The sequence below is a fragment of the Aethina tumida genome, chromosome 8 (genome assembly GCF_024364675.1).
Source record: "Aethina tumida isolate Nest 87 chromosome 8, icAetTumi1.1, whole genome shotgun sequence".
NCBI classification, from domain to species: domain Eukaryota; kingdom Metazoa; phylum Arthropoda; class Insecta; order Coleoptera; family Nitidulidae; genus Aethina; species Aethina tumida.
Window position 1 is genome coordinate 2,021,415 of NC_065442.1, and position 26,076 is coordinate 2,047,490.

Consider the following 26,076-nt stretch of genomic DNA (forward strand, 5'->3'; position numbering starts at 1 on the left):
CTAAAACAAAAATTCAGATTGGATTTTTCAACAAACATTTTTTAATATATTAATTACCTTACGGTTGGAGATCTTTTGAAGATGTCGCAGTGCCAGAATTGTATGTTGGAGGAGAACAGGGGCTAAAATATATATTCAACATACTTTATAAATATATTAGTTACCTTCTATGTTGGAGGAGAACACTGCTTAAATCATAAATTCAGATTGGATTTTTCAACAAACACTTTTTTTAATATATTAATTACCTTACGGTTGGATATCGTTTGAAGATGTCGCAGTGCCAGAATTGTATGTTGGAGGAGAACAGATGCTAAAATATATGTCCAGATTAGATTTTTCAACAAAGATTATAAATATATTAATTGCCTTACGGTTTATGATCTTTTGAAGATGTCGCAGGGCCTGAATTATATGTTGGAGGAGAACGGGGTCCAAAACGTAAATTCAGCTTGGATTTTTCAATAAACTTTTGAAATATATTAATTACCTTACGGATGGAGATCTTTTGAAGATGTCGCAGTGACAGAATTCCATTTTGTAGGAGAACAGGAGCTAAAATATAAATTCAGATTGGATTTTTCAACAAACATTTTAAATATAATTATTACTATTCGGTTGGAGGTCTTTTGAAGTTGCCGCTGTGCCAGAATTGTATGTGGAAGGAGAACAGGGACTAAAATATATATTCAGATTAGTTTTCTTAATAAAGCTTATAAATATAATAGTTACCTTACGGTTGGAGATCTTTTGAAGGTGTCGCTGTGCCAGAATTCAATGTTGGAGGAGAAAGGGTATAAAACATAATTTCAGATTGGATTTTTCAACATATTTTTTAAATATATTAATTACCTTCACTTTTGAGGTCTTTTAAATTTGTCGCAGTGTCAGAATTCTTTCTTGTGGGAGAACAGGGGCTAAAATATAAATTCGGATTGGATTTTTCAACAAAGTTTTTAAATATAATTATTACTGTACGGTTGGAGGTCTTTTGAAGTTGTCGTCGTGCCAGAATTGTATGTCGAAGGAGAACAGGGACTAAAGTATATATTCAGATTAGTTTTCTCAATAAACTTTATGAATATATTAATTACCTTACGGAAGGAGATCTTTTGAATACGTCGCAGTGACGGAATTGTCTGTTGGAGGAGAACGGTGGCCAAAATTTATATTCAGATTAGTTTTTAAATCTATTAATTACCTTACTGTTGGAGATCTTCCGAAGTTGTCGCAGTGTAAGGATTGTATGTTGGTAGAGAACAGGGGCTAATATATATGTCCATATTAGATTTTCCAACAAGCTTTATAAATATATTAGTTATCTTACAGTTGGATATCTTTTGAAGTTGTCGCAGTGCCAGAATTCTATGTTGGAGGAGAACAGGGGATAAAATATATATTCGGAGTTGATTATTCAAAAAACATTTTAAATATATTAATTACCTTACGGTTGGAGATCTTTTAAAGATGTCGCAGTGCTAGAATTCTATGTTGGAGGAGAAGAGGGTCTAAAACATAAATTCAGATTAGATTTTTCAACAAACTTTATAAATATATTAATTACCTTACGGTTTAAGATCTTTTGAAGATGTCGCAGTGCCTGAATTATATATTGGAGGAGAACAGTGGCTAAAATATGTATTCAGATTAGATTTTACAAAATACTTTTTAAATGTATTAATTACCTTATGGTGGAAGATCTCTTGGAGGTATAATGTATTAATTACCTTAAGATTGGCGGACTCTTGAAGTTGTCGTATTGCCAGAATTGTATGTTGGAGGAAAACTGGATCTAAAACATAAATTCAGATTGGATTTTTCAAAATGTTTCTTAAATATATTAATTACCTTACGGTTTGAGGTATTTTGAAATTGTCGCAGTGCCCGAATACTATGTTGGAGGAGAACAGTGTCTAAATTATATATTCAGATTAGATTTATAAACGATCTTTTTATATGTAATAATTACCTTACGGTTGGAGATTTTCTGAAGTTGTCGCAGTCCCAGAAATCTATGTTGGAGGAGATCGTGGGCTAAAATATATATTCAGATTAGATTTATCAACGATCTTTTTATATGTATTAATTACCTTATGGTTGGATATCTTTTGAAAATATCGCAGTGCCAGAATTAAATGTTGTAGGAGAACAGTGGCTAAAATATATATTCGGAGTAGATTAATCAAAAGACATTTTAAATATATTAATTACCTTAGGGTTGGAGAACTCTTGGAATTGTTGTAGTGCCAGAATTGTATGTTAGAGGAGAGCAGGGGCTAAAATATGTATTCAGAATAGATTTTACAAAACAATTTCTAAATATATTAATTACCTTACAGTTGGAGGTCTTTTGATGGTGTCGCAGTGCCTGAGTTCTATGTAGAAGGAGAACATGGGCTAAAATATATATTCAAATTAGATTTACCAACGATCTTTTTATATGTAATAATTACCTTACGGTTGGAGATATTCTGAAGTTGTCGCAGTGCCAGATTTCTATGTTAAAAGAGAACAGGGGCTAAAATATATACTCAGATTAGATTTAGCAACGATCTTTTTATATGTAATAATTACCTTACGGTTGGAGATTTTCTGAAGTAGTCTTAGTGCCAGAATTGTAAGTTGGAGGAGAACAGGGTCTAAAATATATATTCAGATTAGATTTATCAACGATCTTTTTATATGTAATAATTACCTTATGGTTGGAGATTTTCTGAAGTTTTCGCAGTGCCAGAATTCAATGTTGGAGGAGAAAGGGTCTAAAACATAAATTCAGATTGGATTTTACAAAATACTTTTTAAATATATTAATTATCTTACGGTTGGAGATCTCTTGAATTTGTCGCAGTGAGAGAATTCCACGTTGGAGGAGTACAGGGTCTAAAACATTAATTCAGATTGGATTTTTCAACAATAAATAACGGCTATATAAATATTACTATACCGTTGGAGGTCTTTTAAAAATGTCGCAGTTCCAGAATTTTATGTTGGAGGAGAACAGGGTCTAAAATATATATTCAGATTAGATTTATCAACGATCTTTTTATATGTAATAATTAACTTATGGTTGGAGATTTTCTGAAGTTGTCGCAGTGCCAGAATTCTATGTTGGAGAAGAACAGGGGCTAAAATATTTATTCAGATTAGATCTTTCAACAAACTTTTTTTATGTAATAATTAACTTATGGTTGGAGATTTTCTGAAGATGTCGCTGTGCCTGAATTCCATGTTGGTGGAGAACAGGGGCTAATATATATGTCCAGATTAGATTTTAGAACAAACTTTATAAATATGTTAGTTACCGTACGGTTAGATATTTTTTGAAGTTGTCGCAGAGTCAGAATTGTAGGTTGGTGGAGAACAGGGGCTAAAATATATGTCCAGATTAGATTTTAGAACAAACTTTATAAATATGTTAGTTACACCCGTGACTGATTGGGGGTTGGGGAGTAGCTCAGATAAACACCAGTACAGAATAAATACAATTTTATTCATAGCTTATATAGAAAAAACACATTACAAATTGTCTGACTTAACACAGAATAAGTAAGGGACCATCTTTAGCGCTGCCCTTGGGGTTCACTTGTATCCACCGGGCGACGCGTGACCTCTGTTGTAGTTCACACACATCTGTTCTGTTCCTTGTTCTTTGTCGCGCTTTTATTTATAGTCTGATATTACAAAACATTACAATAGTTTATTGACACCAGTAAAGCGTGACCCAGATATACCGCTGAGTCTTGGCAAGTCAGCGGAATGTATTGGTGCTGACAATGCCAATCAAGACATTATGCGAAAGCAATAATCGCACTAGGGGCAATGTTTGTATGTTGATGATTAAGGATTATTTATGTGTCCTATCGTCCCTATGTGACAGTATTTGTTTATAATAAACAACTTAATATTTGACGTAGTTGCACGCTGAAAAGCATATTTTTATTTGGAGAAAAAACATAAAAATTAGATTAGTATCTCATAAATATGTTTAGAATCATTGTTATTATTCATTTTTGTTAATTTTCTCTTTAACAAAAATCTTTCTAAGGCAATCTTCATTTAAGATTCATATAATGAATTCACCTCTATATGTCTACATGTGTCAAAATAGTGTTGTTTTATCTTAGAGTGTAACGACATAATTTACATAAATTCACTAAAATTGTCAAATTTATTCAAGAAAATATCCAATATAACCCTAATTATTTTGAACTTGAACTAAGGAAGTTAGAATACTTTTATTTTCTCAAATTTATTAATGTACTCCTTATACTGTTCAGTATTTAAATGTATTGTTGTTGTAGATAATCTGACATAAAATAAAAAATAATCTTTGAAAGTTTATTAAAATATTTCGCTATTTTATTAAACTATTTCGTTCATTAAAGAAATGATTTTTCAAATATAAAATATTGACTTAATGTATTGGCGCCCAACTTAATTTAACACACAATAATAATTTAAATTTACACAAAAGTCTTGAAGTATATAAGTTCTCTGATGTGAATGTGAACTAAGTAAAAAACGTACGTTTTAATAGTTGTAATTTGTTTTTAAATAGAAGTTAATTAACTCAAGAAAAAAATAATCCTCTGCAGATAAATTTAAAGTTAAGTACAAAATTAGCGTTTCATAATGAATAAAACTTATTCAACTTGGCGACAACGTTATTAAGGGCAGAAAAGGTACAATTGTTTAGTTCAATAGCTGCTGTAATAGCGTTGTTGGAGACGTTCTGTCTACATCAGTTCCTTCTTAGAAGCTGAATTTATAAAAAGTGTGCTTTTCTAACGTTTTCTCAGATGTTAATAAATTTCTACCGAGTTCAAACTAAAATTTTGTTGGATAGATTTCTTACTAATATTTATTATTTACTAGTTAAATATTCATGAGAGAGAGAGAGAGAGAGAGAGTATAACATAGTTAGCAAGTAATAGTGTTTAATTTATTTTGCCACCTTTTTTTATTAGTTTTTTTTATAAATATTATTGAGTTTATCCTGACTACAAGTCTTAAATTAAGACCAGTAAATCTGGTATTTAGGTAGCTAAATATCGTGGGAAATAAAGGTGAATGATACTCTGATATCTTGGAAAAAATCCTCGTTAATCTGTCGTAACGTGTCCTTGGTTTTACCCTTTTAAGATAACTAGTAATATAATTACAACTGGTAATCCTTTACGTTGACAGCTTATTTCCTTTTAAAAGGCGTCGAAACTGTTCACGAAAGTCGATGTGACGTAAGACGCTTGAGGGTAATAAATCATATTCTGGGAAACAACTTCATTCAGCAGTAATTTTGTTCTTCTGGACTGATTATCGCAGATAATAAAGAAATAATTGTGTATGAAAAAATAATCAATAATACACAAACAAAGTCTTTGCTTTTTCTTCAAGAAGTTCATCATCAACCGATGAACATATAAAGCTTAGTGTGTTTGATTGCAGTGTAAGTGTTTCTTATTGAACTTTTTCTTTGAGTTATCGAATTTCGACTGTGTTAATAAATTTAAATTATTGTGTACGTGGCTGGCTCATCAAAAACTTTATCACCTTGAAAGCTTTGAATTATTAAATTGTCTCAGCATATGTAATTTATTTTTATTTTATATTTACCACCGTGTTCATCATCATAAATATAAATATTAAATTGTGTATAAAGGAATGAAATGAAGAAATAATGTTTATATATGTATATTTGTAACATCCAAGATTAGATAAATAAAATTGTTTTCCTGATCTTTACCACCTCTACAAATAATAAGAAAATTCTGAACAGATAAATAATAATTTAATAAATAAGTACACACTATTTACAATGGAAATGGAAAATGATATAAGTAAATTTCTTCTATTAATTACATAAACAAAACAAAATTTAGATAAAAATATGACTCAAAATTGGCAGGAGTAGATGATGATGACATGATCTCTGTCTGTAATAAATAATAAGAAAATTATTGAATCTGAAGAGATGAAAAAGTAGTTTAATACATTATACATCAACTCATATTTTTACTCCTGCATTTCTTCATCATCCAACTGACAGACCTTTTAGAGAGGAAGTCTGTACATAAATTAGTGAGTCCATATGTACACTCTATTCGCCATCGAAATGGAACATAAATATATGTAAATTTCTTCAATTAATTACATAAACAAAACAAAATTTACATAAAAGTATGGCTCAAAAGTGGTAATAGTAGACAAGTTTTCAGGTTAAATTTTAAGATCCTGTGAAATGAAAAAATGAAAATATTTCAATATGATCTCTGTCAGTAATAAATAATAAGAAAATTATTGAATCTGAAGAGATGAATAAGTAATTTAATAAATAATACATAAAGACGTATTTTTTACTGCTGCATTTCTTCATCATCCAACTGACAGACCTTAGAAAGAGAAAGTCTGTACATAAAACAGTGAGTCCATATGTACACAATATTCGTAATCGAAATGGAAAATAAATATAAGTAAATTTATTGCTATTAATTACAGAGTAAACTAAAATATAGTTAAAAATACGGTTCAAAAAATTCAATGCTGAAAAATGAATACAAGAAAATAATCCAGTATTGGTAAGTTTGTGAAAAGTACATGTTTCTTATTGAAAATTTCTCCTTGAGTTATTTTGTTTCAACCGCATTAATACATTCAAATCATTAGAAAAGCTCGTGAACGTGCTCGTCCAAAAACTTTGTCACTTTGAAAGCTTCAGGTTATTAGATCGTTCAAGCATATGTCATTTATATAAATTAATACTTACCACCATGCTCATCGTCATAAATATATATATTATATTGTACATAAAGGGATGAAATGGTGAAATAATGTAGGCGGCAATGTACACTGTGCAGCTTTACTTGTCGGGAAAAGCTGAAAAGTTTGGAGTCAGTAATACGCGCGTCCGCGATCCGGTAACACATCTTCCCTCGTTCCGATATTCAAAATAAACTTCATACATATAATACGTTCTATTAACTAAAAAGTAATATTATAAAAGTTCTTAATTCGGTCCACTGGTAAGTAATACTTAATTTTTTTATGTATATATTAAAATGACCTTTTTGATAATAACTGAGTAATTTGTTACCCTTAATGGAAATTAAATAAATATAAATATTTAAATTTAATTAATTAAAACTGATGAGCTGACAAAATTATTTCAAGAAAACAGTATTTAATTTAAATTATTTAAAAATTTAATGGAATTATCTTTAACTGAGACTTAAAAACTATCGGACAACTTTTACAATTGATTAACATAAATGTTACAAAATTATTAATCAATTTTGGATAATATTAATTACGTTTAATCACAAACATTCATACATAATCAATGAATCAATCAATTTATAGAGCAAATTCCGTTAGGAAATTACAACTTATAATTAAAATTACAAAATTTTACTGAACGAAATAATTAAATTTACAGCTTTTTATGTTAACAATAGATTTTATGTGAACAGCAATCTAAACATCTGATAGATAAATAATTTGTTGAATTAAGTGATCATAATAAAGATAATTTCAACAATAACAGTTTTGATTGTTTTAGTTATTTATAACTAATCTAAAATAGCATTCTAATAAAAGCTGATGTAAATTGATTGTATTGTTTCAGGGGCTTTCAGAGTCAGTTACAAAAAAAAAATTCTGTTGAGTGCTCCAGTATCATGTTCTGATTTGGACTAATGTGTGTGCAACAACTCAATGATGAATGATACGGAACTAGTGAAATTATGTGAAATAAAATATAGTAATATCACAATTGATGGTAAGTTACTTGAGTATTGTATTAAGTAAGGTATGCGTAAAGAAGATTTAATTTTGCTAGAAGTAAAATGCGTTGTGTGTCTTCAAAGACTGTTGTTTTATTCGACTATTTTTAACTGACTTAGGACTGACTAATATGTTTATGTTATAGTTTATGTGTCAATTAAACTGCTGAGAATTTTAGTTATGTTAGCTGTTCAACATTATTCTGGTGATTAAATAATTATATTATTAAACTTGTTACATTTAAGAGTTGTCAACCTTCATCTAAGGAAAAAATCATTATGATAACGATGGAAACTTTACAAATTGAAATCGATACAAATGTTTAGTACTTTAATACATTAATTTAATTTATTTGTTTGTTACTATTTTAGTTTTTATTGCTGGCTATTTTAACATTCGAATTTTGCTGCGATTCACAATTGGCACATAAATAAATTCTCTCAAAAATAGTGAATGCGAATAAACTGTATAAAATATATTACTCAACAAATACCATAAGAAAATCACGAATTTTAAGTTACTTAAAATTCATCAGTTATTTTAATTTTCTTCTAAATTTTTTATATAATTTATGATTAAAGTTCATTTTATGAATGAAATTCAAAAATTATGTAAAATGTTGACTTTCGCCTGATTGTCCAATAAATATACCTTTTTTAAGCTTCGTTTAGGAAAAAGTTTTCATCAATTAAAGCTTGATAAAGATAAATATACAGAAAACAGCAGTACTTAGAAAATCCACCCTTATGACATTTAAACTGAATTTAATTATGTTTGATAAAAAATATCACAACTCTTCTCAACTTGAAGCTAACGCCTCAAATAATTTTTGGTTCCACTGAAAAGTTGCTTCAATATCAACCGAAGGAAACAGTTAATTAATTATTTATTTCGAATGAAATTCATTTTCAAATTAATATGACTAAATTAATCTAGATGTCAAAAGCACACAGATACAATAATATGTTAGTTAATGCTTTGTGTTCATATAATATTTTAGTTTATATTCTATATTCAATATGGATTGTTTGTACAACTTAGTTTAACTTCAACATCGTCGATAATTTGATTAATAAAGTTGCATATCTAACAGTATCTGCGAACGTTGAGAAGCAATTCGAATAAAATACGTACACGAGAAATGTTAACAAACATCTAATTAATATTATCTAAAACATGAGCGAAAGGGAAATTCGATTTTTTCAGGTTTATATTGTCTTGGAAGATTTGACGGATGGACATGCTGGCCACCCACCCCGGCGGGTTCCGTAGCACAGCAACCCTGTCCCAGTTTCCCAGTAGGTTAAGATATTATTCATGTTTATCGGACATATTCATATTAATCGCTAGATTTCACTGATTTAGAGCCACTTGCATTTAATCAACACTGCTCTGCAACTCATACATACGAATCTCATTTTGAATATTAAGTTTATATTTCTGAACAATTATTTATAGTTCATGCACGATAACTCATACATACGAATCTCATTATCTCATATTAAATTTATACTTTTGATCAGTTACTTATAATTATTAGGACCTTGAATAAGTTCTCGCTGTTTCTTTTACAAAATCTTTATTTGAAATATATCTTTCATCTTTCTGGCAGCATATAAATTCCTCGATGGTCTTTTGAGGTGCCATCGAACGGAATAGATGAAAATCAGAAGGGATTATGTCAGGTGATTACAGCGAGTGGGGTAGAACCACTGAATCGTTTTCAGAAAGTTTTTTTAGAAACTAGACATGGGCGAGATCGGTCTAGAGCAGGTTAACCAAAAGTTACATCTGACCTAAAAAATGGATTATTAATCCGAGGAGCACAAGAAGACCCAATAAGGAACTGCACTTCTCAGACAAGACCTGATTTTGGCTACTTGACGTTATAAAAACCCAAGAAAACTTTTAAATCGGATGAATTATTCAGGACTTCGTTGCAGGCTGTCCATCGAAATTAGCTTCGTATTAGGAACGAGAATTGTGGTATGAAGAGTGGAATACTATAATATCTACAGATAAAAGCAGATTTGAAATTTTTAATGATAAATGATCAGTATGAACCTGGAGACCTCCAAGTCGAAGAATAAATCCACCTTGTGTGCAGAAAGTTCACAAATACCATAATGGTATGAGGTGGTTTTTGCAACAGACATAATCGATAACATTGTTGAACATTATTTATTGAATTTAGAACCAAAATTTGGATTATTGAGCAACTATAGGCTGCACAGAAACTAGAGTCGTCCTCAATCATTTAGAAAATGTCCAAATTGAGTGTTTGTCCTTACTCAATTACTCAAATCTATTTTTCATTTTATGTGTGGGAATAAAATATATTATATTTATTTTATAAAATAAATTCTAAGATGCCTTTGGTTTAATTTATTATTGATATTTATTTCTTTTATTACAATTCTACTCTTATAATTTTAATTTTTAATAAATAATCATTAAGTTCTAAAATAAGGCAATATCTATCAATATGTATCAATAGGTTAACTTTTTGCATTAAGTTTAATGCTGCTACTAACGTCTTTGTGGAAACAGCGAGAACTTATTCAAGATCCTAATACATTTTTTTACAGATTCTAACGTTTAAATAATTTTTGGTTTCGCTGAAAAATTGCTTTGGTAGAAACAGCGAGAACTTATTCAAGATCCTAATACAAATTTTTACAGTTTCTAACGACCAAATAATTTTTGGTTCCACTGAAAAATTGCTTTGGTAGAAACAGCGAGAACTTATTCAAGATCCTGACACAATTTTTTTTTTCAGATTCAGTCTATTATAAATGCGAAGAGGATGGACGCTGGATTTTCAACACAGAAAAAACTACAGTTGAATTAATTACACCACATGTGTTAACCTTCAGGATTTAAATGTAAGCCTAACATATTCAACTTGAATTGTTAAGGGGCAACTAATTATTATTCAGGTTGGTACATGGTTAATCTAATACTGATCGTTCTTTCCCGTGTGCTTGTCGCTGTATTTGATACTTAGTAAAAAGATATGTATGTAACATTCAGCCAGAATAATAATTCGAGTTCCAAAACTAAATTTGCTTAAAGCCCTTGAGCTTAAATTTACCTTAGTTGCTTATTGAAATATTTCTACTTCTTTTCAGTTTCGGAAAAGTATTACAATTGTCAACTCCGTTGGATATGGAATATCTTTCATAGCATTAACAATATCACTGGGTCTCTTATTATATTTTAAGTAAGTTTTATTATTTTAACTAATACATAACTTGCAATTTGTACATTTTTTTCAGGTCATTAAGATGTGCCAGAATACTCATTCATATGAACCTATTTACTTCATTTGCTGTAAACAACTTCCTGTGGCTTGTGTGGAATTGTTTATTGCTTTGTAAACCGGAAATGCTACAGGAGAATTCAGTAAGTATTGTTTGATCAAACCTTTTATATTTATAAAGAGAAACTACCTGTTTCTGCAAGGAAAATATTAACGGAAATTGTCTTGGAATAGTGACGTAATATACTTTTCCCCTTGTAATTCCGTTTGATTCTGAGTGTCTTATTTTTTATTCAGTTCAAGTAGTACTCGAGTTCCCCCATCACTTAACTTTATAAGACAAACTTATAAGCTGACTACTAACAACAAACTCATTGTTTCTATAAATATAGAAGGGTAAAACAAACTGAAAGTAAAGTTTGTAATATGTTTTGTCTATTTTCATAATTTTTCTGCGAAAAAAAAATTTACATCTAACTCTTACGGGTACTTAAAACAAATTAACATTAACTTTTTTAGGGCACTTTAACACTAAAGTTTTTCTTAATATTTACTAAATTAAAATATTTTTTGTCAGATAATTAAAACAGGGGAAGTTATACGAACCAACACTCAAAATTTTTAAGATACTTTCTATATATAACGTACTTAAAATAAATGCTAAAGTTTTTTAATATTTATTCCACTTTTTTCGTCCATATTTGTGATTTTTTACAAGACTTATTCAACTAAAACATTTTTCTTCTCATTTCTCATTTAATTAAAAATTTGTCTCAATAAATAAAATAGATGTGAGTACTTTAAACACAACTAACACTAAAGCTTTTAAGACTTGTTCGAGTAAAACGTTTCTTGTACACATTGTTTATTTTTCTGTTAACTACAAATTTGTCTCGATAAATAAGCTAGGGGGTGTAAAACTAACATCAAACATGTTTAAAACTTGTTCAACCAACATTTTTTTGTCTGCGTTTCTCATTTTATATTATTATGAATTTGTTTCTATATTTAAGATGTGGTTAGGTAAAGCAAACTACTTCTAATGTTTCTAAAATGTGCTGAGCTATTTTTGCCTATATTTTTGATTCTTCTGTTAACTTAAAAAATTACCTCTATAAATAAAATCGGGGTATGTAAAACACTTCAACACTAATTTTTTTTAAGACTTACTCAACTAAAACATCTTTTTATACATTTCTCATTTTTCTATTAATTAAAAATTTGTCTCAATAAATAAAATAGATGTGATTACTTAAATCATAAGTAACACTAAAGCTTTTAAGACTTGTTCGTGTAAAACGGTTTTTGTACACATTGTTTATTTTTCTGTTAACTACAAATTTCTCTCCATAAATAAGCTACGGTGTGTAAAACTAACACCAAACATTTTAAAGACTTGTTCAATGAACATTTTTTTGTCTGCGTTTATCATTTTAATTTACTATAAATTTGTTTCTATAATTAAAATATGGGTAGTTAAAGCAAACTATTTCTAAAGTTTCTAAAATTTTACTCCTTCTGTTAACTAAAAATGTGCCTCTATAAATAAAATCCGGGTATGTAAAACACTTCAACACTAAGGTTTTTCAAGACTTACACAACTAATCCATTTTTTATACATTTTTGATTTTTCTATTAATTAAAAATTTGTCTCAATAAATAAAATACATGTTAGTACTTAAAATATAACTAACACTAAAGTTAAGATTGACTCAACTAAAATAAATTTACCTACAGTATTTTATCGTTTAACTACATTTTACTTACTAAATTTTTATGTTACTCTTATTTTTATTTGTAACCAGTTCCCGAATATATTTTTGTTTAATGTAAACCATAAAAAATTATTACATACATATGATGGAAAACCAGATCCTAATATTAGGTTACTTAATTTAATTAACTTAATTCGTCTGATTGTACGTAAACAAATTTTACTTAATAATTAATTAACACGGCAAGATATTGAAAGTCTGCTCGTACTCCATTTGTTACATTAACGTCAGTATTGTTTATTACTTTAAAATATTATACTTGTTTTCTCCATTTTTAAACAATACTCATTCAACTAGATCCTTATGTGGAACAGTCCTTACATTAATATAATTGTACAAGTTGGATACGAAAAGTTAATTAACTATAATTAATAAAAAAAAACAAGCTGAGAATCCGCCCTCGCAGACACACCACCCATTTTTTATGTAAATTATATTTATTAAATATAGAGGTGTTTTCCGATTTTTGACTTGGGGTAACTCTTTCCACATAAAATTTTCATTTACCAGTAAATTAAACACGATGTTTCTATTCGAAAACATCCGTTTTATAATATCCTGTTCTGCTGAAATTATTTTACGGTTACTGTCGGTGTTTATTTGTAAAAGAGTGACTGATGGAAAGCGCTTAATTGTTTTCTTACAATCTTGTTTGTGCGATGTTACAAACCTGCTTTATCATCCCTTGCTAGTTAATAAATTCACACCTTGATGAATCCTGTAGGGGAGAATTTCCAACAATGTAGCGGAGGGAGTGTTTATACGGTGTAACGGAAAAAGAACCTTTTTTCTGGGATTCGTTAAATCGTAACGGGTTAATTGGAATGAATATTTCATTGGGGATTGCATTAACGAAATTGTGTTGGTAATGGTAAATTTACATGCAGATCTCAATTCGATCATTGATCAAATGAGGATAAAGTTTGGTCTGTTTCATTAGGGGCACAATTAGAAACTAAAAAATTAACAATAAAATTAATTTTGAAGCATCCACCCCTTATAAATTATGTAACGGATATTTAAGGTAATTTGATTATGAAAATGTTAGAAGGAAGACTCGTCACTTGAACTAAAGGGACGATTTTGCACCATTTAAATTATTGAAGACAATACGTTTCCGAATTGTTCTATTTCTGGATTCAGTTGTTCCACTCTCGTTTTAAGATAATCGTCCTATCGGAAAGTCGTTCTTTCTGTAATCTGTGTGATTTGGCACTTACAACACCACCGCACCCCCTAACACTACGAATATATTCAAGAATACTTATTGTCTTACTGATCAGGATTTAGAATAAATAAGAAATAATATCAGGAAAAACATCATACAGGTTATTTGTTCAGCACTCAAGTTTCGATGTCTCCTTTTTATTTCTGTTATGTTTTGATGAGAACTTTCACCTTATTCATTGTTTTTATTGTTTAAATTTTTTTGTTTATCTAAAAATCTAAAAAAAAATTTAATGAATATCTCTAAGAATAAATGGGAACAATGACGATAAAAGTTCTGCAAGTTAATGTGAAAAGAAAGCTCTGAGGCTTTGATGTCTTCTCTCTATTTCTCTGGAAACTTTCACTTTCTCCATTACTTATATTGTTGAAATTTTCCTGAAAAAATTATTGTTATGTTATATTATATAGAACATTAACGGAGTCACAGATGATAAAAGCTTAAATTCCAAACAATATTTAACGAAACTTGATTTAGTTTCCTAATAAGAAATAATTTCATTACCTCAAGTTTCATATTTTTGTTTAGTTACATCAGTTTTATAACTTGCAGTCTCTTTTCATCCAGATTATTTGTTCAACCCTCAAGTTTTGATATCTTCTTTCTGTTTCTGTTGTATCTTTCACCTCCTACATTGTTTTTATTGTTTAAATTCTTCTGTAATAAATCTAAAAATTGAAATTTTTTAACGAATATTTCTTAGAATAAATGGGAACATTAACACAGTTACAGATTATGATCAAGTCCAAAAGTTGGATATAAAATTGTTGTAAATTTTCAGTTTCAGTTTCTAATAAATTGTTTTATTAACGCAAGTTATATTTTTATATTCTATTACATAAATTTCAAAACTGGGCTTACAATATACAGAAAATTAAATTTTTACCTTTTCATCACTATTATTTGTTTATTCCTGAGGCTTTAATATTTTTCTTATATTTTTGCTTTGTGTTGACGAAAATTTTAACCTTTGTTATTGCTTTTATTGTTTAAATTTTTCTGGAAAAGGTCTAATAATTGAATTTTTTAAAAGTTAGAATAAATGCAAATATTATCTAAATTTAAATTTCATATGATTTTAGATAATATACAATTTAGTTTCCTAATAAGAATAAAATGGTTCATTATCCCAAAATTTATTTTCTTCACTTTAACCTTAAAAATAAAATTTACCAATTGAATTTAAAAAAATAAAATAAAATTAAGAATTTAACTAAATAAAATAAAATTAAGAATTTAAATTTATAAACTTAAAAAATTAAGATAAAAAGGACACATTGAATTAAAAAATATAAATGTAAAATTATTAATTTATATTTAAAAAGTTAAATAAATAAAATTTACAATTTAAATAAGTAATTTAAAAAATGTGACAAAGAAATTAAAATTTATCTATTAAATTCAAATAAAATATTTTTTTAATTTTTATAATGATAAAATTTAAATATTAAGCTTAAAAATTAAAAATTACCAATAAATTGTTAGAATCAGTTAGAATAAATGCAAACATTATCTAAATTTAAATTCCATATAATTTTAGATAATATACAATTTTGTTTAATAATAAGAATAAAATTGTTAATTATCCCAACTTCTATTTTCTTTACTTTAACCTTAAAAATAAAATTTACCAATTGAATTTTATAAAATAAAATTAAATTAAGAATTTAAATTTATAAAATTTTAAAAATTAAAATAAAAAGAACAAATTGAATTAAAAAATACAAATGTAAATTTATTAATTTATACTTAAAAAGTTAAATAAATAAAATTTACCATTTAATGAAATTTTCAACAATAGCTTCGACCAATTCGATGTCCGGAAACGCTTTCTGTTCGAACCCTGAAAATCATGCCCTTTTCTTGGTTCGTATAATTCTTACAAGCTGAAATGATTAAAGGTTACAGACAAGTTCATTTGGGTCGATACGAACACCTCGTCGTTATCCACAACCTAACCACACTGGATGTTTCACTCGTTCATTGACTCCAATTCATTAACTGTGCACATATTAGTTCTTTATCGCTTATCGAGAATCAATATTAAACTTTAATATGTATTTTGGTTGTACCTCCATTTGTGACCAGCAATAACATTATCCAACTCCTCAATTATGGTTAACTACCACTATTATATCATTATCAATTGTAATTAAACCGCAGGAGACTAAGTTCAATGTAAATTTAATGAAAAATTTATGTAATGTGGGTAATATAGACCTACCTCACTAATTGGACTCCTGTTTATCTTTTTCCAGGAATGGTGTATTACGTTGTACATAATCCTACAAACGTTTCTCATATCGAATTATTCGTGGATGTTGTGTGAAGGTTTATACCTCCACACAGTGCTCGTTTGGGCCTTTATATCGGAAGCTCGTCTATTTAAATGGATGTTGGTGATTGGATGGGGGATACCATTGTGGAAAATGATCATTCACGTTACTGTTCGCGCTACGTTAGGAAATGAAAAGGATCTACTAGAGTAAGTATTATTAGGACATAATCTAAATCCCATAACATTACACATAAATTTACTTATTTATTCAAAAATGCATAAATTCTAAACATGGAGTATTTGCATCACGAAATCGATGCACATTTACATTTTACATGGAGAATGTGTCCATGAAAAAATAAAGGCATAAACATGTTCGTCAACGGTGCAAATGGAGTTTTCGCTGTATAAATCCGGATGGAAATTAAAAAATGCAACACCAGTTTTCTACTGTCAAAAAAGTTGTTGACGAAAAATTAAAGTCTGCTGTGTTTTCCCCCTCTGACACATAAAAACATGGACAAGTTAAACACATGAAATGAAAAAGTTTTGACTCAAAGAAAAGTAAATGGCATTCCCCCCCCCCCCAATATAAAAGAGTGGAAATTCCTGTTTAGGAATTTTATCTTCAAGACATTGATGGAGATTTATGTGTGTACACACTTCACATGTGTGATTTAATAAGGGGGTTAAGTTAGATTACTTATGAGAGCAGGAGGGTAAAAACCAATTCAAACAGGATAACAGTAGTTTGGCCATTATTTCTTACTTAAAATTTTAGTGTACTGAACTCAAATTGATATAAATATTATTCCGTATATAATTTTATGAATTATAAACTGTAAATAGGAACATTAATTAACTGAATTACTTGTGATACAAGTTTAAATTTTATGTATTTGTATAATTATCTAATAACACGTCATTTTGTTAATCTTAGTTTCACATTTTTATTGAATTACAAAAATTTCAAACAAATGTTCAATGATAATTAAAAATCTTTTTCATCACCGTCATTTGCTTAGCTCTGAAGTTTTGATGTCTTCTCTCTATTTTTCAGGAAACTTTCACTTTCTCCATCACTATTATTGTTGAAATTTTCCTGAAGAAAAAAAAACAAAAATTAAGTTTTGAATTGAATATCTGTTATATTATATAGAACATTAACTGAGTCACAGATGATGAAAGCTCAAATTCCAAACAATATTTAACGAAATTTAACTTAGTTTAATTACCTCAACTCTAAAAATTTTATTCAATTACATAAATTTAAAGACATCCCGACTAAAAATAATAAAAATCTTTTCATCCAGGTCATTTTCTCAGCATTCAAGCTTTGATGGCTCCTTTCCATTTCTGCTATGTTTTGATGAGAACTTTCACCTTCTCGATTGTTTATATTTTTTAAATTTTTGTAAAAAAAATCTAAAAATTGATTTTTTAATGAATATCTCTTAGAATAAATGGGAACAATAACAAAGTCACAGATGATAGAAGTTCAAATTCTATGCAATTTTTGACCATTTTCAATTTATTTCTCTAATTATAAGTCATTTTATTATCCCAAGTTTCATATTTTTGTTCAATTATATCATTTTCAAGACTTGCAGATTAATGTGCAAAGAAAAATATCAATCTAAGCTTTCATCTCCATCATTTGCTCAACTCTGAAGCTTTGATGTCTTCTCTCTATTTCTTTGAAAACTTTCACCTTCTCCATCACTTATATTGTTGAAATTTTCCTGGATAAAAAAAAAAACAAAAATTAAGTTTTGAATTGAATGCTGTTATATTATATAGTACATTAACTGAGTCACAGTCATGATAAAAGCTCAAATTCCAAACAATATTTAATGAAATTTAACTTAGTTTCCTAATAAGAAATAATTTAATTACCTCAAGTTTAAAACTTTTATTCAATTACATAAATTTAAAGATATCCAGACTAAAAATAATAAAAATCTTTTCATCCAGGTCATTTTCTCAGCATTCAAGCTTTGACGGCTCGTTTCTATTTCTGCTATGTTTTGATGAGAACTTTCACCTCCTCGATTGTTTATATTGTTTAAATTTTTGTATAAAAAATCTAAAAATTGATTTTTTAATGAATATCTCTTAGAATAAATGGGAACAATAATAAAGTCACAGATGATAAAAGTTCAAATTCTGTGCAATTTTTGTCCATTTTCAATTTATTTCTCTAATTATAAGCCATTTTATTATCCCAAGTTTCATATTTTTGTTCAATTATATCATTTTCAAGACTTGCAGATTAATGTGCAAAGAAAAATATCAATCTAAGCTTTCATCATCCATCATTTACTCAGCTCTGAAACTTTGAGTCTTCTGTCCATTTCTCTGGAAATTTTCACTTTTTCCATTACTTATATTTTTGCAATTTTCCTTAAGAAAAAAAGAAAATATTAAGTTTTGAAATGAATGTCTGTTATGTTATATAGAACATTAACTAGTCACAGTTGAAAAAAGCTCAAATTCCAAACAATATTTAACGAAATTTAATTTAGTTTCCTAATAATAAATAATTTAATTACCTCAAGTTTCAAACTTTTATTCAATTACATAAATTTAAAGACATCCAGACTAAAAATAATAAAAACCTTTTCATTCAGGTTATTTTCTCAGTAGTCAAGCTTTGATGGCTCCTTTCTATTTTTGCTATGTATTGATGAGATCTTTCACCTTCTCCATCGTTTTTATTGTTTAAATTTTTCTATAAAAAATCTAAAAATTGATTTTTTAATGAATATCTCTTAGAATAAATGAGAACATTAACAATCACAGATGATAAAAGTTCAAATTCTATACAATTTTTGTTCATTTTCAATTTCTTTTTCTGATTACAAACCATTTCATTACCCCATGTTTCACATTTTTGTTCAATTACATCAGTTTCAAGACATGCAGGTTAATATACAAAGAAAAATATTAATCTGGTCATTTATCTCCATCATTTGCTCAGCTTTGAAACTTTGATGTCTTCTCTCTATTTTTCTGGAAACTTTCACGTTCCCCATTACTTATATTGTTGAAATTTTCCTGAAGAGAAAAGCAAAAATTAAATTTTAAAATGAATATCTGTTATGTTATATTAAACATTCACTGAGTCACAGTGAATTTCAAAGCTTGAAAAATCACCCAATCATTTTCTTAGTCTTGAAGCTTTGATATCTTTGTTCTATTCCTGCTATGTCTTGATAAAAACTTTAGACTTTTCTAGGAGAAATCTAATTAATTAAAAATAAAATTCTTAACCTTAAAAATTTACTAAGGAATTTATAAATATAAAATAATATTAAGAATTGAAATTTATATAAAAAATTTAAAATTATTAATTTATATTTAAAAAAGTTTAATAAATAAAATTTAATAATTAAATTAACAATTTAAATAATATGATAAAAAATTACCTTTTAAATTAAAATAGAATCTGCTTTTTAATTTTTATAATGATAAAATTTAAAAATTAAGCTTGAAAATTAAAATATAGCAATTAATTAAAAAAAAATGTAACTGTAAATTTCTAGTTGAACTATTGAACTTAATATTGGGTGTGTACGAAAACATAATTTAATCATCTATTTAATATACATTTTAGAGACTAAAATTCAAATAAAATCGGAAACTGAAAAACTGAAATATACCATTATCTCGATGAATGACTTAAATTGTAATGTAATTGTATATTTTCATTTAATAGTTTCAATTGTGACTAATACACCAGTATATTTTTATTAAAAGTTGCCAACAGATAATTTAATATAAACGACTTGTTTTCAAAACGGGGATCCTTTGTTGTTTCCTGCTCTGCCGATAAAAAGTATACGGTTTGTATAAAGAAGAAAACATTGTGTGAAAACTTGAACATTTTATTGTGTAGAAATCAATGCTCCACTTCCTTGGCCATAAATACTGCGGAGGTTTCCAATTTAATATGCCTCCACTAAAAATTTCAGAATGGAATGGAAGATTTTACTTTAAAATGTTACATTTTTATTGTAGGGTGTTTGTGTTTATTTTTTAATGGAATGAAACGTGCGATGTTAATATTATATTATGATGGAAAAGATTGTCCTTCTTTATTTATACATAATAATTTGTATTTATACATTTTGACATACAAATTGACATATTTTAATTAACTTTCTTAAAAAACTACCAACTTTTAAAAGCTTTTCTAAACTAATTCTCGAAGAATTTTTTGTTGTTTTCATTAAACGCTTTAAGAGTGAAAGAACCAACGAGGAAAAAAGTTTCATGAAAGTAAAGCAGCAAACAAAAATAAATATCTGGATATTTGCTAAATCTATTGACAAACTCGTTACTCCGGACTCTTTTAACATACAGAGTGATTCATCTAAATTATTCGTCATTAATTATTATAAATAAAATGTTTGGTAAAATCTCTGTTAATATTTATGTTATGTATAGAAAATGATCATGTCAATTGAAAGGTTATTATTAATGTTTTAAAATGCTCAAAATTAAGCTCATATACCCTGTGCAAAATGGAGAGTAGCTCCTTATAGGATGGTCCTTAGTTTACGTGTAGGCCTAAAATAAATTGTCCATTAAAATTGCTTTACAAACTTTATAGATAAACCATCAATCCCTCAAAATTTTTAGAATAAATGTGGGTCCTCCATAATCTTCTAATTAATATGTTGGGTGAATCATGTTGTATAAAAGTACACTGTATCTGTGTTGTGTTTGTATTATTATTCATCATGTCATAAAAGAGACTTTTTATGCTGAAATTTCATATAAAATAACTTTTCATATGAAAATTAAGTTATAGGATTTTGAAGCATAAACCGCTGTTTTGTAAATAGCCTTATTTGAAACTTAATGGTCATATAAATTGTAAAACACATTATATATACATACATGAACAATTCCGCAGCTTTATAAACTTACTTGGAATATAGAATAGAGTTAATTTATTTATTTATAATCATCTAATTTTTCTCATTTTAACCTAAATAACAAATAAAATTCAGAAATCACAGCTTTATTAATCGAAATAAAAACCATTTGAGTTTTTGCCAATGAAGAACAAGTTTATTTGTAACGGTGCAATAAAGAGTTCTGGAAGCGACAAAATCGTTGAAAGCATTTTGATTTTTAAAGCATTTCTCATGTGGGAAGTCAAAGTCAAAATGTTTGAAAAAGTGGTAATCAGTATGGCGAATGAGGAAGACTTTCGTACACCAATTCCTTCAACTTCCATGAACAAAAATGTTCTCCTTTCTATTGACCAATGGTTCACCTCAGTAATTGTTTCACCAACTGTATATTACCGAAAATTTGACCGAATACTCATCTGTTAGGAACTTGAATAAGTTCTCGCTGTTTCTTCAAAAATAGCAATAGTAGTACTCCGTGCATGGAATTTTTGACCTTGCTTGAAGTGAAACAAGGAAATTGTTTAAATATTGTTCTTATCCGTCCTTTAAGCAAAGCCCTAAATAAATGGCAAATGATTACATGCTTTAAAACTATATATTAGATCATATATTCATCAATAAAAATCCAAATAATAAAAAACGCAATAACTTTCTTGATAATCTAATATTAATAAAAGTAAATTTAAATTCAGTTTAGCTTTCGTTTACCTTTTAGTCGGGATTAATTGAGGCAATCAGCAAGATTGATCCGACGTTTTATCATCGATACACGTCTGGTAGTCCTTTTAAATAAACAGTTCACCAGGAAAACTTTTAAAATTAATAAGGACATGAAATATTTTTATTGGTACTATCTTACACGGAATTTAATAAAATTAATACGAATTTCATTTTTCAGATGCTGGACGGTGGAGTCGGATTTCGACATAATCAAGCAAATTTCAGTCGCGTGCACAATCATATTTAACTTAATTTTTCTACTGAACATCGTCAGAGTAGTCATTACAAAGTTGAAAGCTGGGCCAGGCCATGAGTCAGGATCGTCTAGGTCGTCTGTTCAAGCTTTAAGGTAATTTTAGTGGTCAACTTACAAAGTGGGCAACATTGATTCATAAAAATCAATATTTTAATTAAAATTTAAATACAAAAACTAATTCAAATAATATTATCAAACTCTGTATTGATTGGTTGTGTCTGTATAGTATCAACTTTGAAACAATAACACCCAAATGAAATGGTGACGTATACAAAAGTCTAAACTAACAATAAGCCGTAAAACGCAAACACATATCGAAGCAATCAATGTTGTTTGATTTTGGTTAATAATACATCTGTTGATAAGTTCCCAAACTGATGCATTTAAGATAATTTTATAACGAAAATGTTAGTTTGGCAATACTTTGATGAATTAAACAGTAAGACTTACTCAGGAACACAAAGTATCATCTCATCAATCACAAAGATAATTACTGTACGTAAACTAACAGAATAACGTCGTGAAAGTTTTGAATAAAAATCTAAAAATATTACTGAAAACAATCGTTTTTATAACTTCTGAAAATAGAGTGAGTAGGAGGTACTTCACCTAACTCCAAATTACTTTAACCATTCGGGTTAATTGTTCCAATTCAAGTCCTTCTGGATCTAAGCAACTATGTTGCCATAATTGCCTTAAACATTTCACTTGTTACATATTGGTACTAAAAAAAACCGTACAGGAGCTTATCATTTATAAACAAATATAAAATATAAATATTCTCATATAATTTTCAATAGGATAAAAAACTGTAGTAGTCATAAAATAATTTGTAACAATTTAAAATCAATTGATCAACTTATTTGAACAGTCACCTCATAAATAATTAGTTACAATTAAGGGATTATTTTTAGATTATTTATTACTTATATTAACAATTTTATGAAAAAGCTAAACCATAACAAATTTGACTTTTTACCACTGTGCGTTGTTAATAAATATTCTTCTATTGCCATTTTTGAAGAAACAGCGAAAACTTATTCAAGTACCTAACAGATCACTCGTATTAATTAAATTGAAGAATGTTATTGCGTTTCCTGTTATTTGGTGTAGTATGCAGTTGGTATAACAATTACTGTTATTGATTTCAAAATTAGAAATGTATTGACATTTCCATTTATAATTAATTATACTGTTATTGCCATTTTTGAAGTAACAGCGAGAACTTATTCAAGTACCTAACAGATCACTCGTTTCCATGTTTTAATTAGATTGTCAAGAATGTTACAGCGTTTCCTGTTATTTGGTTTCTTCGTAATGAATATTCGGTCAAATTTTTAATGTGTAATATACAGTTGGTGTAACAATTGCTGAGGTGAACCGTTGGTCGACAAAAAGAGTAAAAATATTACTTGTAAAATTAGAAAAGTATTGACATTTCCATTTACCATTAATTATACTGCTATTGCCATTTTTGAACAAACAGCGAGAACTTATTCAACTACCTAACAGATCACTCGTTTCCATGTTTTAATAAGATTGTCAACAATGTTATTGCGTTTCCTGTTATTTGGTTTCTTCGTGGTGAATATTGAGTCAAATTTTTAATGTGTAGTATACAGTTGGTGTAACAATTGCTGAGGTGAACCGTTGGTCGACATAAAGGATAAAAATATTACTTGTAAAATTAGAAATGTATTGACATTTCCATTTATAATTAATTATACTGCTATTGCCATTTTTGAAGAAACAGCGAGGACTTATTCAAGTACCTAACAGATCACTAGTTTCCATGTATTAATTAGATTGTTAAGAAAGTTATTGCTTTTCCTGTTATTTGGTTTCTTCGTAATGAATACTCGGTCAAATTTTTAATGTGTAATATACAAATACAAAATACAAATATATAATTAATTAAAATTTGGAATATTAAAAAAGACAAACCTTCGTTGGAGGTAAAAAATTGTTTCCTAGAATATTAATTAACTGAATATTTAATTATTACATTTTTTAATAACTAACTAATATACTACACAGACATAATACAGAATTAATATTCTGCAGTAGCAGTAAAAATTTTAAGACCATCTGACGTTTGGTTTAAAAGTTCCAGTATTTATTTTCAAAACAATGGATTCGTATATTGATAAAACATTACTTTTCGATGTTGAAACGAAAGTTTGGCCTGATAAGTGTTATCAGGAAATTCCCAAAAGGGGAGAATACACCGGTAAAATTAAAAAAGTCCACAAAATGGTTTTGACAAGCTGCAAGGATCATTGATTTCAAAGATACAAATTGAGAAAGTGATCTTTCCCTAAGACAATGCACCGTGTCACAAATCTTTGTTTACCAATTACAATCCAGATTTTGCCTCCAGCGATATTTACCACTTCTCAGATTTGGCTCAAATGAGGAAGTGAACCTCTAAACAACCCCATATTTTCAGATTAGGCTGTACGAGTTTTCATATTACTTTATTAAAACATTTTCTTATGATGTCGTTATTTTGAAATGATGTAAGGAGGGTAAATAAATTGTTTGTTGTGTCCTGTCTTAGTCTTTTTTGTCTTTTCTATTATTCAAATTATTTTTGCTAATTGAATTACTTCACCTACTTTCTTACAGGATGTTATTTCATTAAATATGGAAAGCTAGTTAATATTACAACAATGTTTGGCCTAAATATTCCTGTTCCTGAGTTAGTTATTATCCTATATCCTAAGTTTGTTATAATATACAATCACAAATTTATAATACAAAATAATTTCTGAGCTTAATTAATATTATCCATTAATTTAATCCCGCAGCCCAGCTTAATATACATAAATTATAAAAAAAGTTGTAAAAAGAGCGAAGTTAAAAGAATGTCGCCCTAAAATTAATTTAAAACGGGAGAATGTATTAAAACTGGATAAATATTCGTAGTAAATAATTTAATCTGTTAAAATTCTTTTTAAAGTTAATACTAATTATCAACTTTCTAAATTTAGGAGTTTCAGTTTATAGCTGTTATACGTTAAAGGTGGTGTCGAGGGCTTATTGATTTTCTCAACATTTATCATACTCTTCGATGTGAGCCAGAAGTTTGGCCCCCAACAAAATTCCTTCGGTTGAGTTTAAATTGTTTCTTGTAGAATGTACGGTGTGACTTTAGGTCACATAGATTTATGTTCAATGAAAGGATGGTAAGAATAAGTTGTTATTAAAAATTCTTTTCACTTTTATTTTATTTTTGAATTTATGTCTTTATTTCAAAGAACTTTTTGTATGGATTTCATTTAAAATAACTAAATGTGACTTATTTTTTTATTTTTTTACTTTACAACTTAAAGAAAAATCCTGAAGGAGAAAATTTAATGACGTTATTTTTTACAGAGCAACATTGTTACTGGTTCCACTTTTGGGTATCAACTATTTGCTCATCTCCGCACGTCCGAACAAGGGTAGTCCGTGGGAGCCTGCCTATGAGTATATTTCGGCAATAACAACTTCCTTACAGGTACTTATTATTAACATCATTATTCCTCATTCATCAAAAGATTTATTTCTTTAACTCAAACTAAAGTTTGTAGACGACGAGTTTGTTAGGGTAGAAAGTTTTTGGACTTGTTGAATTCACTGTTTCACGACGTTCCAAATATTCAATATTTATTTGATTATTAACCTAGAAACGTCCTTCTATTGATAAAATTTACATTTTGTGGCTAACTAACAATATATCAACTTTACAACGTTCTCTCCCTTAAATTTTTTACCTTACTTTTGAATTAACCAGAGAAATACATCGAAATGCTTGTTCAATTTTAGTTGGTAAACCTTTTTTTTTTCGTTTCTATTTTCTTGTCCACTG

General features: G+C 28.1%; 1 protein-coding gene across 1 annotated transcript; it reads left to right on the forward strand.

Moving 5' to 3' along the window:
• The first annotated feature begins 393 nt into the window (after positions 1–393).
• On the forward strand, positions 394–25,779 carry LOC126266381 (calcitonin gene-related peptide type 1 receptor-like). Its single transcript, XM_049970283.1, is given in 9 exon segments — positions 394–441; positions 8,961–9,081; positions 10,559–10,609; positions 10,612–10,664; positions 10,911–11,002; positions 11,058–11,184; positions 16,303–16,529; positions 22,146–22,316; positions 25,602–25,779. Coding segments are annotated over 9 exon segments (1,068 nt in total).
• The last annotated feature ends 297 nt before the right edge of the window (positions 25,780–26,076 follow it).